Source organism: Gastrolobium bilobum, unplaced genomic scaffold (assembly GCF_033153095.1).
Source record: "Gastrolobium bilobum isolate Gb01-03AN ecotype WA unplaced genomic scaffold, APGP_CSIRO_Gbil_v1 utg10825, whole genome shotgun sequence".
In the NCBI taxonomy this organism is placed as follows: Eukaryota; Viridiplantae; Streptophyta; class Magnoliopsida; order Fabales; family Fabaceae; genus Gastrolobium; species Gastrolobium bilobum.
In genome coordinates, this window is record NW_026898293.1 from 123,325 (window position 1) to 146,299 (window position 22,975).

Below are 22,975 nucleotides of genomic sequence, written 5' to 3' on the forward strand. Positions count from 1 at the left end.
TAAATACAATAACATGTTTTTTTTTTTCAAAATTTATTATTGTAATTTTTAAATCAAAATAAACGTACACTTATTTAAATAAAGATTTTATTTCAACAGTAATAATTGTAGTTTAAGAGAAATTTTAATTCATTTATTATTTATGCAAAATTAACTAACATAACCATGCCGCCGTACATACATTATGAATATTTTAGAGGAGAAAGTGACAAAGAAAGTCCACGAAGTACCCTAGCCGGTAATTTATATGGATTATAGGGTTTCATAGCTACAAGCTTTGGAGGTCTAGTGACTAGTGTGAACTGTGAAGTGTGACTATATGGTAGGGACTAGGGAGAATAATTAGCCTACACAGGCGCTAGCTGGGCTACCCGTACGCTTTGGCTGTCTTCCTTGCATTCAATTTTGACATGGATGGATGCATCATCCCGCGTTTTCTCTTACCATTGTTTCTTAAAATAAGATTTTGTTTATTTAAATTAAAACGAAAAGCGTATAAGAGGGACTTGTTCGATAGGGAAATTCTTAATACGCTTACCATCGTTCTTTCACTAGAAATTGACACTTGAATCAAAAATTTTATTTTCTCTCTCCTCTCCTCAACTCAACCCTTTCTCTCTTTTTTTCATCTCTGTCCCACCAAAAAAAATTTCTGCCAGGAGCACACAAATAACACTCGTTCAATAGTGAAGTGTGACGAAGACTTATATAATTGATAATGACTTAGATGAAATTCATATAAGTTAAGAAAATCTATAAACTTAATGTCTTGAGATTTTTTTAGATTAAGATATGATATTGAACTCTTATTTAATATGATTGAAAAATTGAAATAACTTAACTCATTGATCAGTTACGTTACGTGACTCGACTCTTCAAAGAATCATCCATAGTTAGAGTAACGAGAGAATCAAAGCATGTTGGACGACCCAATGAAAATTCTCATACAGACCCAATCGGTCAGTCCAGAAAAGAATAAAAAAAATGTAACCAATTCATTTTCGAGCGTATGCTATATTATATTCAATTCCCATGCATACATATAGGATACGTTTGGTAGAGGAGAAAAATTTTTTACTAAAGAAATACAATTACTGGAAAATTGGTTGGAAAATAAGTTTGATAAAAAAATTTAAAAAAAGTTGTTTGGTTGACCGAAATATTACTGAAAAAAATTATTTAAATTTGCAAAGTCTATATTTGGTTGAAGGTAAAATAATGATGAAAAAATAAGTTAAATGACAAAAATACCCCAATTATAAATTTTTTGTAGAAGTGAAGTCACTCACTATGAGGGTCAATTTGGTCCATAATTTTCCCCCCATTTTTTCACTTTTCCATCTATCCCAAAATACCATATCTCAAATAGTTTTTTGGAATAGTAAAAATCAACACAAAAAAAGTTTTCTATGCTTCCTAATCTTCTAGTATTTTTTATTTTTTTTTGCAAACTTGTACCAAACACGGTATTTCTCAATACCCACTTTCACTTCCCCATCAAACTCAAAATAAAACCTATACCAAACACATCCTATAAGTAAAGGCAAAAATACAATCCTCGCATTTCAAAATCTAATTTATATTTTGAACAAAAAAAATGTAATTTATATTTTTTATGTCCAAAATAATTAAATAAATCAAAATATTAGGTTGCATGAAAAAAATAAAAATAAAAATTATTTTAAAATTAAATGTATAAGAATATATTCATTCTTAAATTTTAAAGAATTAAAATTATAATATATTTTAAATAAATAAATGATAGATATACCCCTAGGTGAAAAATATTTTCTATATTCCAGGATCATCTAATAACTTGGTGCTCCCTCTCACAACACTGATTTTTTTTCTTTTTTATCCATACTATTTTTCTTCTTTCCCATTTTTATCATCTCATTTACACTAAGGGACCACCCAAAAAATGGTGGTCCTAGAGCATAATAAATGCTCTCCTAGAGTTGGCAAAATGGGGGGCCTGCCCGACCCCGTCCAGTCATTAACTCGTCAAAAAATGATTTGGTCTGCCCTGCTCTTCTTTTAAGAGTGGGCTACAAAATTTGTGTTATAAATATTAAGAATCAATTATAATATTAAAATGATTTTATTATAATTATAATATTAATATTCTTGATATTACTCATTAAACGTTATATGGCCCAATTAATTACTGATACACTTAATCTAAATCATTGATTTGATTTGGTATATGATGGACTTACCAGATTATGAGTTATGGATATATATATATATATATATATATATATATATATATATATATATATATATATATATATATATTAGGGATGGTTCTCTCTCACCTTCTACCATAATGTCATTCTCTCCATCAGAATACATATCAAAGTAAAAAGGCTTAGAGAGAAAAACTAACCTAACACAATTGCTCACAAGATGAAGACTGTTGTTAATCCTTCATCATTGTTTTCGAGTATGTCTTTATCTCTTATGTGTATGTGAAAATCATGTATTCCCAAGATCCTTTATCATGTTCTTATTTTATGATTTATGAATGATATATTATGTGCAGACTAAAATGTGGTATTAGAGTGACGGTTTAGGAAATCATGTTTTTCCATGTATGATTATGATCGGATTCTTGTTTTTTTTTTTAAAGGTTAGGGTTTCTAAAATTTATGTTTTTCCCTAATGATTTTTAATATGATTCCATGATTTAATGTTTCTGAATACACATCATATTTTTGCAAATTACTATTTCCGAATCCAAATCTTATCTTTGCAATTCACAAAAGGATAAAATTGTGCCTATTATGCTTTACGGAAACGATGTATACAATTTTGTGTCCATTAGTTTTGCTTAGAATTATGAATGATTAGTTTTGCTTTCTCTCGATAATGTGCGGCTGTATGCGGCTGTATATAACAAAATGGTTATATGTTGAATTCAATTTAGATGTCATCAACATAAAAGATGACAATACTGTTACGTACGGTGGTTTGTATACATATATAGATATATATAAATATGTCAAAATAAGTAAGATTTTGATTTGATTTGATATATTTATTTGATATATATTACAAAATGATTTGACATTTAAATTTATTAAAGAATCAACTTATCATTTTCGGGTCATGGTTTCATGGATTTGAAATATTGTCTAAATTTATGATTATATATGATAGGATATTAATTCCATAATAGATTACGATTGCGTATGTAAGTACGTTGATAAGTTTATGAAAACTGTGCATTGTTTATGTTATGAATAATGCGGTATGTATCTATCGGCATGATTTCCGCTACTGCTGAATGAACTTTTTATTTATTTGTTTATATATATTACTATATATATACAGTAATGAATTTGAAATGTGTTAGTGATTGGATTAAAAGTAAATGTTAAATTTTAATCCTATAATTGTTAAAATAAATAAATAAATAAATGCATTGTTTATGTTATGAATAATGCGATATGTATAATGGCATGATTTTTCGCTGCTGCTGAATGAATTTATTTATTTTTATTTTTTTATATGGGCATTAGTACGAAGATTTGCATCATTTATGTTTATAAAAAATAAAATAAAAAATTACAATATGTATATTTGAAGTATGGATTGTTTATTGTTAATTTTATTGATGCAACATATTATGATTATGAAATGAAATTGATCTGTTAGTTATTTTCACACATTATGTTATAGTTTGTTAGTCACCAAAGTGGCCAAACTAATAGTGTGTAGATAACATAAAAGTTATTTATTTGTGTGCATTATGGTTATAGTTTGTTAGTCGCCAAAGTGGCCAAACTAGAATGCTATCGCATGCATAAAATTATCATTTATCACGTACTTATGAAATACCAATTACTGATATAAATTGGATAAATTGACGTTGCTGATTATTATAAATGAGGGATTTACCCAAAGGTGAATCATATTATATAATTAGTGACATTATGTGGCAAATAAATATTTTGATTAAATATGTTTTGATTATCCAAAGATAATGGATATGTTTAGTTGAAAAATATTTTTGTCTATTAATGTTCTGGTATTCGCTTATGATGAGTGTATTGTAGTATCTACCCAAAGGAGTACTACTTTGTGCTTGTATGATTTTATTTGAATCACTACTTAATGTTGTTTATAATGTTGGATTTAAGTGTAACATAGAGAATGAGAATTTTGCTTTCTTGTGGCATAAAAAGTTGAGTTATGTATCAAAAGAAAGTATAATAAGATTGGTGAAGAATGATATTTTGCCAAATTTAGATTTTACTGATCTTGAATTATGTGTGGATTGCATTAAGGGAAAGCAAACCAAACATAATAAGAAAGATGCCACAAGAAGCACCCAGCTTCTAGAGATTATACCAATGTTATTAAAATCGGCCCGGTCATTGACCCGATCGAGGTACCGAGTCACTGGGTTACTGGTTCAACCAGTGAGTCACTGGTTCAACCGCATGACCCGGTAATTATATGCAATTTTATAATTTATTTTAAAAAATTATAAACATACTCAAATATCTAAAACAATGATAAAAATTTAAAATATTTTAATACAAAAATAATAAATCACATATTATTATTAAATAAAAAATCAAACAAAAATATAATGATCGTGATACGAGACTTTAGGTTCAGAAAACGACATCTCCAACTATAAATTAATTCAAAATTCTATGCATAGTACATAATTGAGATAATATTAGTGTTGTAGGTACATAATTTATGTAAGTCAATAAGCAAAAAAATATTCAAATATGGCTATTTTTATTTTTATTTTTTAAAATAAAATTTGGAATTTTTTTTTTGGGACCGGGCCGGGTTATCGGTTAACCGACCGGGTCACCGATTTTTATGAAAACCGGCCGGGTCGGACCGAGTCGCACCGGTTCTGATGCATGACCGATCCGTTGCTTCAACCGGACCGGTTATATGTCCGGTTTACCGATTTCCGGGTCGACCCGGTTTTAATAATTATGGATTATACACACTGATATTTGTGGACCTATGGACACTCCAGCTTTTAATGGAGAAAAGTATTTCATTACCTTTATTGATGGTTTTTCACGTTATGGTTACATCTATTTGCTTCATGAAAAATCTCAATCTGTAAATGTCCTAGAGACATTCGTTAAGGAAGTTGAGAGACAGTTAGATAAAAGGTGAAAATCGTAAGGTCAGATAGTAGTGGTGAATATTATGATAAATATAATGAGTCAGGACAATGTCCAGGTCCATTTGCAAAAGTCCTCGAAGAGCATGGCATATGTGCACAGTATACTATGCCAGGCACACCACAACAAAATGGTGTGGCGGAAAGGCGTAACTGGACATTAATGGATATGGTCAGAAGCATGATAAGTAACTCCTCATTACCCAAAAAAATTTATGGACTTATGCACTTAAAAGTGCAACCTACTTGCTGAATAGGATTCCTAGTAAGGCAGTTCAAAAGACTCATTTTGACTTATGGGCATGAATGAAACCTAGCTTAAGGCCCCTGCATGTTTAGGGTTGCCCAGTTGAAGCAAGGATTTATAATCCACATGAACGAAAGTTAGACTCTCGAACGATTAGTAGATACTTTATTGGTTATCCTGAGAAGTCTAAAGGGTGTGTATTTTATTGTCTGAACCATAGTCCGAGAATTATGAAAACTGATAATGCAAGATTCATTGAGAACTACGAAGTTAATTGGAGTTCTAAGAGGGAAATTATGGAAATAAAAGAGACTAAGGTAAATATTTCATTGCCTATAACTGTTACTCCATCTACTAAATTCCCTAATGTTGTTCCAATTGTTGTAGAATAAAATGATAACACTGAACAATATTTGAATGAAGAAGTACTCACAGCAGATGCTAACTTGCATAATGCTAATGCAAAAAAATCACATAAAATAGAATTAAGAAGATCCCAAAGGAAACGTAGGCCAGCTATTTCGAATGATTATGTGGTTTACCTACAAAAGTCAGATTATGACATTGGAATCAATAAAGATCCAATTTCGTTTTCACAAGCCATGGAAAGTATAGAATCCAATAAATGGATTGAAGCAATGAAAGAAAGGCTAAAATCCATGGATCAGAATGATGTCTAGGATCTCGTCGAATTACCTGAAGGTTCCAAAAGAGTCGGTTGTAAGTGGGTCTTTAAGACGAAACGCGACTCTAATGGTACTATCGAACGATATAAAGCTAGACTTGTTGCCAATAGTTATACTCAGAAAGATGTCATTGATTATAAAGAGATATTTTCACCTGTCTCGAAAAAAGGATTCATTAAGGATAATTATGGCATTGGTGGCTCATTATGATTTAGAGCTACATCAAATGAAGGTGAAAACAATCTTTCTTAATGGTGACTTAGAGGAGGAAGTTTTTATGGATCAACTGGAAGGTTTTTTCATGGAGAGTGAAAGAAAATTAGTGTGTAAACTCAAGAGGTCAATATATGGACTTAAACAAGCATCCCGACAATGGTATATCAAGTTCAATACCATTTTTACATATTTTGGATTTGAGGAAAACACTATTAATCAGTGTATTTACCAGAAGATCAGTGGGAGTAAGTTTGTTTTCTTAGTTCTTTATGTTGATGACATCTTACTTGCTGCAAATGATTTAAGTATATTGCGTGAGACTAAAGATTTTCTCTCAAAGAATTTTGAAATGAAAGATATTGGAAATGCGTCCTATGTGATTGGAATAGAAATATTTCGTGATCGGTCACAAGGATTATCGGGACTATCTCAGAAAGGATATATTGAAAAAATTCTAGAGAGATTTAATATGAGTAAGTGCTCACCTGGAGTTATTCCTATACATAAAGGTGATAAATTTAGTCTCATGCAATGTCCAAAGAATGATGTTGAACGGAAAGAGATGGAATCAATTCCATATGCCTCTGTTGTGGGCAGCTTAATGTATGCTTAAACCTGTACTCGGCCGGATATCAGTTTTGCGGTCGGGATGTTGGGCAGATATCAAAGTAATACAGGAATGAAACATTGGAATGCTGCAAAGAAAGTTCTAAGATACCTTCAAAAGGCACAAAGGATCACATGCTCATGTACAAAAGTTCCAATGAACTATAAATAATTGGATATACTGATTTAGATTTTGGTGGATGTCTTGATAGTAGAACGTCAGCTTTTGTCTACTTGTTTATGTTTGCTCAAGAAGCCATGTCATGAAAAAGGCGAAACAGACTATCGTTGCTTCATCCACTATGGTGGCAGAATTTGTGGCATGTTTTGAAGCCACAACACATGCATTATGGCTGCAGAACTTTATTTCAGGGCTTGCGGTTGTCGTCACCATTAGCAGGCCGCTGAAAATTTACTGTGATAATTCTGCAGCAGTATTCTTCTCTAAGAACAAAAGATACTCTAAAGGTGCCAAACATATAGAGTTAAAGTATTTTTCTGTTAAAGAGGAGGTTCAAAAACAAAGAATGTCAATTATGCACATCAGAACTGAACACATGATGGCAGACCCTTTGACGAAAGGGTTACAACCAAAGCTATTTAAAGAACATGTTGAAAGTCTTGGTTGTATTAAAGATTATTGATGTGTGACACTCTAAGCTCACCTATGTGTTTCTGACATACATTACGTTTCCTTGTTATTTTATGGTTGTTTACACATTATGAATTTTGACAAGGAAGTCTTTGTAAGACATTATGTGGACCATTATGTTTCCTATATTATGAATTTTATATGATGGATTGTTGGTGTTGTAGTATATGGAAGGGAATGTACTGAATTAATAGTGCACTACCGCCATAACTCACACTTGACAATATATCTTTTATGATGACTAACATTAGAGATGCATGTATATTAAGATTAACCGAGCCAAGTGAGAGAATGTTATAATTATAATATTAAAAGGATTTTATTATATTTATAATATTAAGATTCTTGATATGACCCATTAAACGTTATATGGCCCAATTAATTACTGATACAATTAATCTCAATCATTTATTTGATTTGGTATATGATTGACTTACCAGACTATGAGTTATGGAATATATATATATTAGGGATGGTCCTCTCTCACCTTGTACCCTAATGTCATTCTCTCCAGCAGAATACGTACAAAGTAAAGAAGGCTTAGAGAGAGAAACTACCTTAATACAATTGCTCACAAGATGATGACTGCTGTTAATCCTTCATCATTGTTTCTTGGTATGTCTTTATCTCTTATGTGTATGTGAAAATCATGTATTCCCAAGATCCTTTATCATGTTCTTATTTTATCATTTATGAACATGATATATTATGCAAACTTACAATTTGGCCCACTGACCCAAAGCTATTTTACACCGACCCATCCTGCCTCCCCCCTCCCCGCCATCAACTCGCCAAATAATGAGCCACCCCACCTCGCCCCTCTTTTGAAAGTGGGTTGTAAAACTCAGTATGTCCCGCCTCATTTGGCAGGCGGGCCGTCGAATTGAGCCCGTTTTGCCGGCCATAAATATACATGGGTAGCAGGGTTAAGAAGTGCTTTAGGCTTTAGTCTATGGTCCTTTTAAGTTGGGTCTTACTTGGGAAAGACATTAGGTTTTCTTCACTTTCTTATTCCTCAACGGGTCCAGCGTCTCCTTCATAGTCCTTCCCCTTTTGTTACTAATTTTGTAAAGAACGAATTCAACCTAAAAATTTAAGCTGTTGGATGAAGATCTTTTTAATGATTTATATTATTCTCTACCACACCCCTAATGCAACATTTATTTGACCTTGAAGCGTGGATATTACACAGGCCTGATTTTTTATTTATCTTTTGTGTTTTTCTTTAATTCCATTAGAAAGTGAGAGACAATGAAGATTGAACTCGTGACCTTTTGGTCACTGAAACTCTCTGATACCACGTAAAGAACCATTTCAATCCAAAATTTAAGCTTTTGGGTTGAAATAATTCGTTACAAACTTCAATGCATCCTTTCCCGATAGCTCAGTTTTTCACCATGAAAGAGCACCAGAAAGTGCCACCACAATGACTTTCGTTCCACAACAACAAAGGTCTCAATGTCTTGGGTAATAATTTTCATCACAAATATGACATAAACACGACAAAAAAAATTCATATTTGGATAAACCTATTTTCAAATTTGTGTTGTGTTCAACATGACAAAAATTCATCGAGAAAAATTCTTGTCATATCGCGTGTTAATCCACGAACGTGAAATTAGCCCGCATTAATTTTCTTACAAGTTTTTTATGTCGTGCCGTAAAAATTTTTTTTATGTCTTATCATCTCGTGTCGACCTATATAATAAATAACACAATTTGTGATTGACATGTTATTTGTATCATGTCATATCATGTCAACTCGCATAATAACCGATACACTATGAGTTTGCGAATTATCCGTATAATGTCATGTCAACTCATAAAATAAGCAGATTATGTTCGTATAAAAAAATTTAACCCAATTTTAAATTTGTCATATTTTTGTGAAGTGCAATCATGTTTCTATTAGATTGTGTTGACCCAAATTGTTACCTCTAGTTATGCCTAGAAAGAACAGAATAATGCTTCAGATAATAGATAGGCTTTGGTCTTTGGTTCTCCACTATGCTTTATTATCACTAGTGTCCTGCTGCTGCATCTGAGCACCACGATGCTAAACTTTTTTAAAAAATAAAAAAAAATATAATGTGATAAATGATTATCATTTATATTGATAGGTACCTAAAAGTAGTGGAATAATTAGTAATAAACGAATGTATAGTGTAAGTAGCTATATAGTTATGGGATTTTATTATGTCTTATTTTTGTTTCATTAATCACATCAACGACGAACTAGAGACTCCTGTACACTGGCGGACCCAGGTCGGGTCATATGTATGCAATTGCGGACATGAGATTTTAGATTTTAATTTTTTTTAGTTATGTAGGATATTATTTGTCTCTTGATTCAATATTTATAGTAGGAGTAAATATTATTTTAAGTTTCTAATAAAAAATATGGTTCCCATTTTAGTTCGTTACCAAAAATTAGTCTCGAAGAGGTTCCTAAAAAATTCAAAGTGGATCAATTTAATTAAAATTGTTATATCTCACAAATTCAAAAAAGACCTACATTAGTCTCAAAAAGACTAAAATATGTCCACTTTAAATTTCATAAGGACTAGATGACTTTTTTTTTATAATGGACTAAAGTGAAGATCGAATTTTTTGTTAGGGATCAAAAATGATATTTATTCTTATATTAGTTAGCAACGTACAAAGATGATTAAAACAACGTAGCAACGCAAATTGATTAGAGAGAAAGTTTATTCTTCCTCCCCTCTTACATACTCATTCTCATGATTTCTTCATCTTTTGTTATGGAAGCAACTAGATTATGAGCGGGTTCCAGCGTTAATTTAAATTTTTTTTACAAAAAAAATTCGGGAGAACCCCACCACTAAAGCTACGGACATAGAAAAATTTTCTTGGATCTGCCACTGTCCGTGTAGATGTATGTAGTTGATTACGATGACAAAGTTGCACTGTGTTTTTTTTTTCCACAGAATCACACCCCGACTAAAAAGTGGCGGTACACATATATTAAAGACAGCATGAAAGCACTTTAATGCAGCTTCTTTTAAGAGCCACCTATAAAATTATAATTATTGATTTATTTTTTTATGATTGTGATTTTTTCGCATAATTATGTCATACTTTTTTCCCACATTCTCGAAACATAGGATTTGGAGTTATATATTTGTTACAATAAATAAAAATTGATTGGAGATTTGTGATTCATTATATTATAATTACATTTTGTGCAACTAAATTTATAAATCTAAAATTTTCATTTTCCTCTTACACCACGGAGATTGTCCCTGCTCCATATTAATCAATAATTAATTAATTAATTAATTAATATATGCCCAATTAGAATACGTTATATCTGGTTTATCTATTCTTCTTACAGGAATATTTGTGTTTGCGTATATTAAATTTTGGGCAAGCACTTTGTGACTGTACCTACAATTTCCAAGCTGACGCGGTCCTCCATCTTAATGAATGGAGATCTTATTTTTGGGTCGGAAAATTGAAGGAAGTAAATATCTGTTCCCTACAAGTGTGTTTATTGGACCATCGAGGGTCTGACTAGTCAAATGAAATATTGGTCTGTCACAGAGGTTAGCGTGCTAGCTCTCGGCCCTGCACGTTAGCAAAAAAACATATGAATGGGAGCGCTGCTGTTACAGCTATATCATTTATAATTACGTGTTCTATTCCTTCTGTCTTTACTCTTGAGAACCATTTGGAATTCGGAACAATAAAGTCGAGAGGAAAAAATAGCAAAAAGAAATAAATGAAACAAGCTTTGCTAACCCAACAGATATGCACCTCTCCTCCAAATCTTAACTCTTTCTAAGTTTGATTGGTGGGTGTGTTTTACAGACGTTAGACATGTTCCATATATAGATAACGAACGCTGTAAAGAACCTTGGGATACACCCCAAAAGCTAGCTTAAAGGGTGAGAGTGCCTAAGGTCTTATAAAGGTCACATTAGTTGTCCACACAATCAAGGTGAGACTATATATCTCAACACGCCCCCTCACGCAAGAGCCCTTTGGGCTAGAAGCGTGGAATTGCACATGCCCAATTTTTGGTTTACCTTTTTTGTGCTTTTTATTTTAATTCCACTTGAAAGTGGGAGGCGGTGAGGATCGAACTTGTGACCTTATAGTCACTCAAGCTCTGATACCATGTAAAGAATCTTGGGATACACCACTCCAAAAGCTAGCTCAAAGAGTGGGAGTACCTAAGACCTTATAAAAGCCACATTAGTTGCTCACACAATCAATGTAGGACTATATATCTCAACAGATGCTGAGGATATTATGCAATTTTCATCCTTCGTGTTCATTTAATTAACAGAAAGACCCCCTCTTACTTGGTTCTCTGGCGAGTAATAATGCATTTGCCCATTAAGGTGCTGTTTGGTTGGAGGTTTTTGAAAATTTTCCCATCTAAATCAAGTTGGCAATTGTTGATTTCTTTGTTTGGTAGAGAGTTTCTTAAAATTTTCCCAGCTATTCATGTTGCATAGCTATTCAGATTTAGCCGTGGAAGTGGAGCAATTGTCACTGTTCAAAAAGCTTTCTTCCATGTGGTTTTTTTGGTTAGATTGGTAAATAGCAAAAGGTGAAAAGTAAGAGAGACCAAAATACCCTCTGCTATGCGCCTCTTCTTTGATTCTTCTTGCAGCCTCTTCTTCCAATTGTTTCAAATCTTCCTCCTCCTGAAGTGTATCCACTCGAATTGATAAGTCCTTTATTGGATTGCTCTTTGACATCGCTCGAAAAGAAAGCCTATTTAACGTTTTGACGTACTTTATCAACATCGTCACTCTGGTAATGAGATTGAGACTTCAACGATGAATTGGAATATCCAATTTTAGTAACAGTGCCAGCCTTTTCCCTACCATGCGACCATATACCCGTGCGAATGGTTTCTTCACGAACCTTACGCAGTTCACCTGTCCTGCCTTGGTAACGACCCTTCACTTCAACATCAAAACCGCTACCTTCATTGCAACGAATTTCGGCCACGGCAAAAATACCTGAGAATTCGGAGAACATAAATAAATTGTCATTGATGAAAAAGAAAGATTCACAGGTCAAAGAAAACGAGAGAAAAAGCAAGAAAAGTGTAGAGAGAGAACATTGTTCTGGGTAAATTTCTGATGATACTGATTCTTGTTATTATTGTTCTTTCAATTACCTTTTGTTTTGTTGGTGGTCTTTTTTGGTTCGAGAGTGGCTGTGAGAAAGAGGGGATGGAGAGTGTCTTCTTCACGCGGCAAGCTACGAGCCATGTGTTTCAGTGGGGATATATCTATAAATTTATATTATTTACCCATCAATATTTTATCTTTAACCAAACATACATATCAAAAATTTTAATCAATTTGCCTGGTAAAATTTGTTCCAACCAAACAACTTTTTTTACAGTTTCCTACCAAACTCACTTTCCTACCATTTTCCTATCAATTACATTTCCCTAGTATTCAAAAAAATTCTCCTCAACCAAACGCACCCTAAAAAAGGACACAAGAAAGCAATGTCACCTCCAAACATTCTTAACCATTTAATATCTTCTGCCTCTCGTCTTTCTTCCCTTTTATATATTGGGTATTTGAAAGTTCATGAAAAAGGAAAATTGTCTCCTTTTAAATTTATTTTTGGCACTAAACAAGAGTTTACAATGATAATATATATGTTCTATTAATAAAGGAAAACCAATAAAAATCAAATCATTTTTATATTATTTGTCTGAAATTTTAAACAATAAGAGAATTTTTTTTTTTTGGTGATAAAACAATAAGAGAAATTGATTCCACTAAAAAGTTGTTTTAACTCTCTTTTAATACGGGGTAGGAACAAAAATGAAGGGAGGAGTAAGATAAATGAACCATCAGAGACTGTTTTGATTTATATTGATTCCTCACGTGTCTTAAACATGCCATGGCATTGATGTGTATCTATTGGTCAATTCGACTTTTAAAAAATCGGAGATTAATTGAAGCTTGCTATTAAAAGAAAATTTATACAAGATGACAAAAAGCACTATATGTATTTTACATAGGATGGTCATATATATATATATATATATGGGGTTTAATTTTCTCATGTTAAATGAGAATTCAATTATCATGTTGTAGAGATAAAAAACATGTAGGACCCATTTGTTAGAAATTTTTTTATATAGGATCCATGTTAACACGGGAATCGAAGGGTGTGTAGGAAAATTTGAATTCTCATGTTGAACGAGAATTATAAAACCCTATATATATATATGGTTCGCTTTTACTGCAAATAAGTTATCTGCAGTAAGCCAAGACGACGTCGTTTTAGGACGAAAATCATAGTGTTTTTGTAATTTTAATTTATTTTAGGATTATAACAGTCTTTATATTTATAATTTTTTAAGATTTCAATACCAAAATGACGTCGTTTTGAAAATAAATACAGATAATTTCTCTGCATTAACTGCGAAAATATTTTTTCCATATATATATATATATATATATAGAGAGAGAGAGAGGAGGTCATGTGGTCCGTATTTCTGTTCTATATTATTATTACTAATACGGATGATCCTGATCATGTGCTTTTGATTTCAATTACCGTAATCTCCCAAATATTGTAACACATGTATTGCTATACTGTATAAGGGACAAAATTCATTAGACAGCAATGACCCAAGAATGTGGCCCATGCCATTCCGTTTTATTTGACCCTCTAACACGGACAAAACTTTGGTACTACTAAAATATTTAAGTAGGTATTTTCTTTTTTCATATTTTAATTTTTAAAATTTTCTTTTTTTAACGGCCATATAGAATTTTTTTTTCTTTTGAAAAAAAAAACCCAGTTGGATATATTCTATGCGTACAATTATTTTTCCTCTAACACCAAAACAATTGGTATCTATCTGTCTTTAGGGGGCGTTTGGTTGAGGAACATTTTTTTGAATACTAGGAAAATGTAAGGGGGCGTTTGGTTGAGGAGAAATTTTATGAATAATAGGAAAATGATATTCATAGGAAAATGGTAGGAAAGTGAGTTTGGTAGGAAAATATAAAAAAAAGTTGTTTGGTTGAAAAAATTTAACTGGGAAAGTTAGGTAACTTTTAAAGTCTATGTTTGGTTGTAGGTAAAATATAGATGGAAAAAAAAGTTGCTATTACAAAAATATCCCTGTTAGTTTTTTGTAATGTGTATCCCTCTGGAGTTGGCTTTCCAAATCCAATTGCTTCCTCAATCTTCTCACCATCTGCAGTTACCGTATCAAGGAATCCACCCTTTCCATCATCTTCCTTTTTCTTTTCATCCTTAGCATCCCTTTTGATTACTTCAGGTTTATTAGATGTTGACATGTCTAAATAGCAAATTAGCTTGGGCAAGATCCAATCGCAACAAATCAAAGGCAAACAATGTTACAAGTTAACTTTGTAGATCAATAACTTGTTGAAAGAAAAACAGCAACAATCTGGATCACACCCATTAGACACTAAACACAGATACCAACAGATTATTCGCAAAATTCTGAGTTTTCGCACTTCTGTATTCGCAAGTTGTTGTGTCGATTTTATTTGAGTGAAAGTGAGCAATCATGGCAAGGCGAGAATCATTCATGGATGATAAAAGCTTCAAAACCCAGACGAAAGTTGAGTGAACTCGTTTTCGAATTTCTGAATTTCAAAACCCAGACGAAATAATAGGAGGGTAGGCTGATCATCTGATTCTTTCCCACTATGATGATTTAGCTAGATAACATGTAATACCACATTGCAAATGGGAAAATTTTGCCTGCTATTTTCATCATATAGACATGCAAATGGTTAAGCTGGCTTTTCTATTTAGGTAGGCATATCTTCAAAAGCTTTAACCAAACAGGGACATTCAATATTCCTACTTCTCAAATGCCTATGCATCTCAAAAAAATCCTCCAACCAAACACACCCTAATTGATAGAAAAATGGTTGGAAAGTGAGTTTGGTAGGAAAATTTTAAAAAAATTGTTTGGTACCGTAAAATATTAGTAGGGAAATTGAGTTAAATATGCTGAGTGTATGTTTGGTTGAAAATAAAAATTGATGGGAAAATGGATGAAATTTACGAAAGTAACCTTTTTATAAAATTTTGAACCATTACAACGTATAAAAAGAGGGGTATTATTGTCATTGTATTTATCCACTTTTTCATTTCTCCAGATTTTGACAAGAAATACCACGTCTGTAGAAGCATTATTCAACAGTGAATTTATTCAATTTTAACATGCTTTTGTACTTAGATAGCAAAGTGTGTTTGATGGCTAAAAGTAATGGAATCCTTCAATCAAATGAGGAGAATGGAAATTGCTACATGCACTTAGATGAGAAAATTTTAAGAAAACTTACCTTAGCTTGTCTTCCTCTTCCCTAATAATTATGTTAGAATACGAACCCGTCGGGGCAGCAAAGAAAATCGTACCGTAGCCCTTTAATTTTGTGAACACGAAGGACGACTTTCTCGATGAAACGGTTATTTAATTAAGAATCTACGGTCAACAAAAAATGGATAGGGAAGGTATTCATAAATAAAAAGCCAGAATTAACTTATTTTAGAAATAAAAAAAGATATTGTAGACTATAAATGAGAATAAAATAGTATTGGACTGTTATATCTTTGCCTTCAAGTTCTGCCCTTGGCCAGTGAAGAAAGTAGACGAAAAGAAAGATCTTATATACTTTGTACATATACACATGCATATCATATCATAATGTAACGGAACGGTACATAGTATATACCATAATCCTCTTACGAATATTTATTGTCCTGGACCGAGAGAGAAGCTGTTCTCGTATATGGCTCAGAAATGATAACTGAGATGAGAATAGGACAGAGATGAGGTAGAGTTATTTTTAGAGTTGCGACCGTGTCACGTGGCGGTGCATCTTTGATCAAGCAGCCAACCATAACTTTTTGTTGACCGTATTATTAATTAATTACTATTAATTAAAGAAATACTCATCACTAAAATACAATTTTTTTCAATTAAAATTGTTTTAGGAACTAATACTACTACTACTACTATTATTACTAATTTAATACCGACTCTTCTTTTAATGTTCCTATCTACCTTCTTTTAATGTATCAAATTTTATTCAGTTGTAAGGTAAGAATCTCAAGTATAATATTTTTTATTCTTATAGTTAAAAATGAAAAATAAGAATTTGAGTCCCAACAAAAAAATTTGTCCAACGACGAACTTCTGGTAACTAGGCATTTTCTTAAAATGACATTCCCGTCCTTCGGAGCCCGGCTACGTTTCAAGGTTTTTATGTAGGTTTCCATAAATGCACTTTGAAAAATTCGAGCCAGAGTATTTTTTTTTTTAATGAATCTCACTCACTTAATTGTATTTATATGTTATATGAAATAAAATTATCTCAAATAAAAGAAACATATTTCTCATGTAATAGTCTACTAAATTAAGTCACTAAATTTCGTTTAGTGGTGAAAAATTTAAATAAATTATATTACATCGTGTTTAATTTTCATTTATATAAAAAAGATATACTAAATTCTAATGTCATGAAATTTGCCAATGTATATAAAATTGATATTTTTGTATAGTACGCCCGATATATAAACTTTGTCCGGTCAGTTTCTTTCCCCACCAGTTTATCTCTCTCTCCAATTATTTTATCTTTGTCAAAGACATCAACTCTCAAAACAAAACCAGTCCGGTTTCCAGTTTCAGCTGAGCTTTAAGGTGTCATGCATATCAGCTATTTCTATTTCAATAACTCCCTATGATGCACCTCCCTTATCCAACGGGAGCTTGTGTACTCTTGCTGTCCCATAAATAAATACCCCATTTGGCCACCTTAATGCTAGTCTAGTTCTTTGTGCGCATTTTCTTTTCTTTATGGATCTTGGGGCGGTGGGTTTGGATAGGTTGGTAGGTTCAGACACTGGATTTGTTTCTCTTGCTACAGATCCTGAAACAAAGCACAAGTGGTACGGATATGGGTTCCTTAAGCAGGAAAGATCTGGCACCACTGAAGATGACTGGAGGAGCTCCAAACTGGCTAAGACTGATGATATCTCTGCCTCCAAAGCAATGTTGTTTCATCACAGAAACTCTTTACTGAGATCTAATGGTATTCTCTTTTCTGATGGTCAGCCCCAACAGCAAATGCTGAGCTTCTCTTCTCCAAAATCAGAACCTTTGTTTGTTGACAAGACCTCCCCGAATGCCACATTTCCATATTCTTTCCACCCATTATCTAGTTACAACAAGAATACAGGTATATATAGCAATAGCATTTTCAGCTCGTTTGTTTTTTGAGGGAAGAGATGGGTAATAATAATAAAGCACAATTTTTTAACAGAAAAGAGAAAAAAAAAGGGACATTGGAGGAGTTAACTGAAACCTGGGGTGTTGGATTTGGATTATTGGGTTGCTAAGTTTTGGATTACGTTGAATGTTTGTTTGTGGGTTTTGGAAAACGGCATCCGTTGTTGTGGTCTGATTCTACAGGACCGCTAGAGGGTCTTTTCATGGAAATATACTAGTGGTCTCCGTTTTTGAGTCATGTCAAGTGAAAAGTGAAAAAAAAAAAATTCCTTCCAAAATATCTGTCTTTCCGTTTTAGGTGGACGGGTTTTAGTAAAATTTTGCACAGTGAAGTAGGGGATACCAAAGGAGAAAAATATATGAAACCAGGTTAGAGCTATTGGAGCTAGAAAAAGCTCCAAATTTTGATTGGTCCTGCACTATATTTCTCTAAAACCTATCTTGCCTTTTCCATCTTCGCAAAGTTGACTGTTATTTTTTCAATCAAAGGAGGAAAAATCATGTTATTATTGTAGTCTTCTTAAATGTTCCACGCCATTAATTTACACCTCCGTCTTCTGCCAGGCTCTTTTCGCTGTTCCTCCCTTATTTTCTTTTAAGCTCAGAAGAATTAAGTTTTTTTTTTAGTTTAAATTTGCATTCCGTTATGAAATGGCTTTATATATATATATATATATATATATATATATGGAGAATATTATTCTCATGTCACATGAGATAGTTCTCTCATGCTATAGAGAGAATTCAAGTGGGTTCTATCATTAAAAAAAAGAAGTACAATTTTCAAAGTGAGAAAAAAATGAGATAACTATCTCACGTAAATTAGAATAGTATTTCCATATATATATATATATATATATATATATAGAAAAATCAAACATATATATATGTTTAATATAAGGAGATATGTAGGATTTGTATTTTGTTTTCTTTTTTGATCTCACGCTTTTTTGTTTAGAGGGTGAATATTCATATTATTATTTTTTTCACTATCAATCCATTATTTTTTTTAATTACCATTGGTTATTAACTTTTTTCTGAATTTTTTTTGAAAAAAAAATAGTAATATTAATATTATAATTATATATTCTCATTCGTTAGTATCAATATCGTATATGTTATCTGCTACAAAAATATCAAACCCTGTCTCTATATACAATTTTTTTTTATATGTTCCCATTTCTTACCCAGTTGGACCTTATCTTGTGGGTTATCTACAGGTTACAGTTCTGGAAGCATGCATGGGGTTTTAGCGGGGACAAGAGAGCCATTCACTCCATCCCAGTGGATGGAGCTAGAACAGCAGGCCCTGATCTACAAGTACTTAACATCAAATGTTCCTGTACCATCTCATCTTCTCATCCCCATCAAGAAAGCGCTTGAATCTGCCGGATTCTGTAACTTTTCAAACGGTCTTTTGAGACCCAATGCCAGTAAGTTCCTATATGGCTGGCCGCTGGCCTAATAATAAATCCGGAGTCTTCAGATTCACAAGATTACATTTTCAACCCTCTCCCTTTTTGAAGTGTTTTCAATGTCCATGAAGTGAATTTTAAAAAGGAAAAAAAATGTTGTTGATTTCTACTTTTTGTTACAAATTGTTGATTACTATGAAACTTTTAAGGAAACAAGTTAAAAAAAATAAAATATATTTGGATGTTTTGTTATGTTATGTTGCAGTGGGATGGGGAGGTTTCCATCTGGGGTTCTCGAACAACACCGATCCTGAGCCAGGAAGGTGTAGGAGAACAGATGGGAAGAAATGGCGGTGCTCGAGAGATGCCGTTGTGGATCAGAAGTATTGCGAGCGGCACATGAACAGAGGACGTCATCGTTCAAGAAAGCCTGTGGAAACTCCTACAAATGCCACCACCACCGCTTCAAACCTCATCATGACTAGTAACAATGCTTCCTCCCTAGTGGTGCCCGGATGCACTGCATCCAACAGCCTCACCTTTTCACAACAGGAACCCAAGAATATTCACCCTCTTGCATCTGATACTTCTGCGCCTAACAACATCAACAGGTGACAAAGAAAAGAAAAGAAAAAAAGTTCTTTTAGCTTCTTGATATCATTTTTAAGGGCTAGTAGTGACTGGTCATTAATAATATTAGTTGAGATTCCTTTTAGGAAAATATGGTCTTAGGCGTGTCAAAAAATTTGTTGCTTTCTCTCCCTTGAAAGGGAAAGGGTGTAAATTCACGAGAGTAGCTCAGTTGGCAATTGAGCTCCAACGGTTTGCTTGAGACAAAGGTTCAAAACCTGTCCCAAGAGACGTGCCTCTCTTTTCGAATGTTGAATGAGGATACCTCTAGCTTATATCCAAAAAAAAGAAGGAAAAGGGTGTTATAAATTAGGAAATGTACTTGTTGTTTTGTGTTGGTCATTTTATGCCAGCTCCGTTTAAATGGTAATTTTTCCTTGCTTGGTGCAGGATGTTTATGAATAACAAGGATAATGGGAGCGAGAGAATCGCAGACACTGATGCCCTTCCAATGCTCCCCCCAAAGGAAAACCCTTTTATAATTCATAAACAGCAAATTCGATATGAAGAATCCTCAAGGAATGAGTTTGGGCTTGTCCCTTCTGATTCTCTACTTAACCCTTCGCAGAAAAGTTCCACCTTGCTAAGCAGCAGAAGCTTCGGTTCTACACAAAACCAAACTAACGAAGAAACTGGTTCGCAACATTCCCTTAGGCATTTCATTGATGACTGGCCCAAAACTCAGTCTAATGATCGCTCAGGTGTTTCGTGGCCTGAGCTTGACATACAATCAGAGAGGACCGAATTATCAATTTCAATCCCAATGATTTCCACAGACTTCATGTCAGCTACTTCCTCTCCCACCAATGATCAAGTCACATTGTCGCCTCTTCGGCTATCAAGGGAGTTAGACCCAATTCAAATGGGTTTGGGTGTTGGAAATGCTATCAACGAGTCAAACAGTAGACAGGCTAATTGGATTCCAATTTCTTGGGGGAGTTCTATGGGTGGTCCTCTTGGAGAGGTTCTGAATCTTAGCAATAACAATGCAAGTGATCATTGTGTCAAGAACTCCTCTGCTCTCAACCTCATGACTGATGGATGGGACAATAGCCTTTCATTAGGGTCTTCTCCCACTGGGGTTTTGCAAAAGACAGCATTTGTATCAGTATCTCTATCCAATAGCAGTGCTGGGAGTAGTCCAAGGGCAGAGAATAAGACTCAAGAATGAGCTAGCTTGTGCAACAAGTCCAATAACCTCCTCAGTTCAACTCTATAGAAGCTCCTTCCCCTTTAATGATGAAAGCCCGTGGAGTTGAAGGAGAAACAACTTTTTCTGTGCTGACTTTATTTATATGTTCAGTTTTTGTTGCTGCCCCTAATATGGTAATCTTAGAGTTTGGAAAATTCTGTTCAGGATCTAGGATCTTACCCTCATAATTTGGTTGTGTAGGTTTTGCTTTACTTTGATCTTGTTCATGTCTGTTAGAGAATAATATAAAATCATTAAAAAGATCCTCACCTAACACCTTAAGGTTTTGGGTTGGAGTGGTTCTTTACATGGTATCAGAGCTTCAGTGACCATAAGGTTACGAGTTCGATCCTCATCGCCCCCATTTGTGGAATTAAATATAAAAAAAAGCACAAAAAGGTAAACCAAAAATTGGGCCTGTGCAATATCCACACTTCAAGCCTAAAGGGTTCTTGTGTGAGGGGATGTGTTAAAGAATAATATAAAATCATTAAAAAGACCCTCACCTAACAATGTCTTCTGTTCCGTGCGCGTTTTGGCAAATTTGTATTCATGAATCAGGGTACTGAATTTGGTTGGTCTGTGGTCTTGGTTTTTTTAGGAGATGGTAGGTTTGGGTCATGTTGGGACTCTGATTGCGTGACGTAGCAGTAAATATTAATGAGTGTTACCAAATTGTAGGACAACACGAACATAGAAACATTATGTGCAATTAACACAAATTTTGTCGTCTTTTTGTATTTAATGCTGATTCCTTTTTCCTTTGAACTAGTCGTTCTTGTTCTTCCTTAGTTATTCCAATTCTCAACTATCTTTGGGAAAGAATTGGCAATTTTTGGAACACTACTTTTAGTTTTATTTTTTGAATTTATTACACTTATAGTTATGTAACTATGGTCTTAATTTAATTTGAACTTTTAAAACATCCTTAATTAAATTTTGGTAACTTTTTTTTTAACGACATTTCTAATATTTATAGAATTATTGATGCTTCTTATGTCAATATTATTAGTATAAATGAATCAAAAGTATATTTCTACTGAATATATGCATAAATTTAATAGAATTATAATAGTATTCAAATATTTTTTTAAAGAATGACCCACAACAAAATTGGGCCTTAGGAAAATCCATAAGGAGGGCAGATAATGAAGGATAGGCCACTTTGTGACCCGTTTGTCGGCAGTGCACTCGTATGTTTATTACTTCTCAATCAGTAGAATTTATTCAAATGGTTCTATCATTACAACTCAGGATTAAGGTTAAAATAAAGGGTTTTTTTTTTCACGTTATACGAGAATTCTTTCTCTTACTTGTGAGATATTGAATTTTGTAACAATTTTTTCTTTTTTTTTAATGAATGATAGGCCCCATCACATCTTGTGTCTATAATAGGAGAAAAAATTCTTCTAATTCTTTTCCTCTAAAATAAAAGTAATTTATAAATATGAAATAGAATAACATTTCAGTTCATTTTGATAAGTATTTTTAAAATAATAATAATTATAAATCATTATTTTTAATGGATAGTGCAATTGTTTATTCTATATGACATAGTGTGGTAATAAATACCAAATGGTAGTAGTTCAATTGATAGCAAGAAGCTGAGTAAGTGAAAAGGACCTCATGCCACTTTTGGGAGGATTTAAATATCTTCATCCCTAACCCGCTCCATACTCCGAATTAGTCTCATAGTTGCCGCTTCATACTCCGAATTAGTCCCATAGTCGGCTCAAAGAGTCGAAGCTTTTAGGATACGGTGAGAGCCACTCATCTCAAAGAAGTAATTAGAGTTAGGTTAACTCCAAAAAAAAAAAAAAGTGTGGTAATAAATTATTGTAGTTATTGTAATATCGATACTTTTATTATCTCTTAATTAGTT

The 22,975-nt window shown here is 33.1% G+C and overlaps 1 protein-coding gene across 1 annotated transcript; it reads left to right on the forward strand.

Moving 5' to 3' along the window:
- The first annotated feature begins 17,422 nt into the window (after positions 1 to 17,422).
- LOC133314557 (growth-regulating factor 1-like) lies at positions 17,423 to 21,214 on the forward strand. Its single transcript, XM_061516046.1, has 4 exons — positions 17,423 to 17,806; positions 19,077 to 19,289; positions 19,537 to 19,882; positions 20,292 to 21,214. The coding sequence occupies exons 1-4, from the start codon at positions 17,425 to 17,427 to the stop codon at positions 21,070 to 21,072; spliced, it is 1,722 nt and encodes a 573-aa protein (XP_061372030.1). The 5' UTR covers positions 17,423 to 17,424; the 3' UTR covers positions 21,073 to 21,214.
- The last annotated feature ends 1,761 nt before the right edge of the window (positions 21,215 to 22,975 follow it).

Coding starts and splice junctions, on each gene's coding strand:
- LOC133314557 (XM_061516046.1), top strand. CDS start 17,425: ATGGATCTTGGGGCGGTGGGTTTGGATAGGTTGGTAGGTTCAGACACT. Junction 19,290..19,536: donor TCTTTTGAGACCCAATGCCA/GTAAGTTCCTAT, acceptor GTTATGTTGCAG/TGGGATGGGGAGGTTTCCAT. Junction 19,883..20,291: donor GCGCCTAACAACATCAACAG/GTGACAAAGAAA, acceptor TGCTTGGTGCAG/GATGTTTATGAATAACAAGG.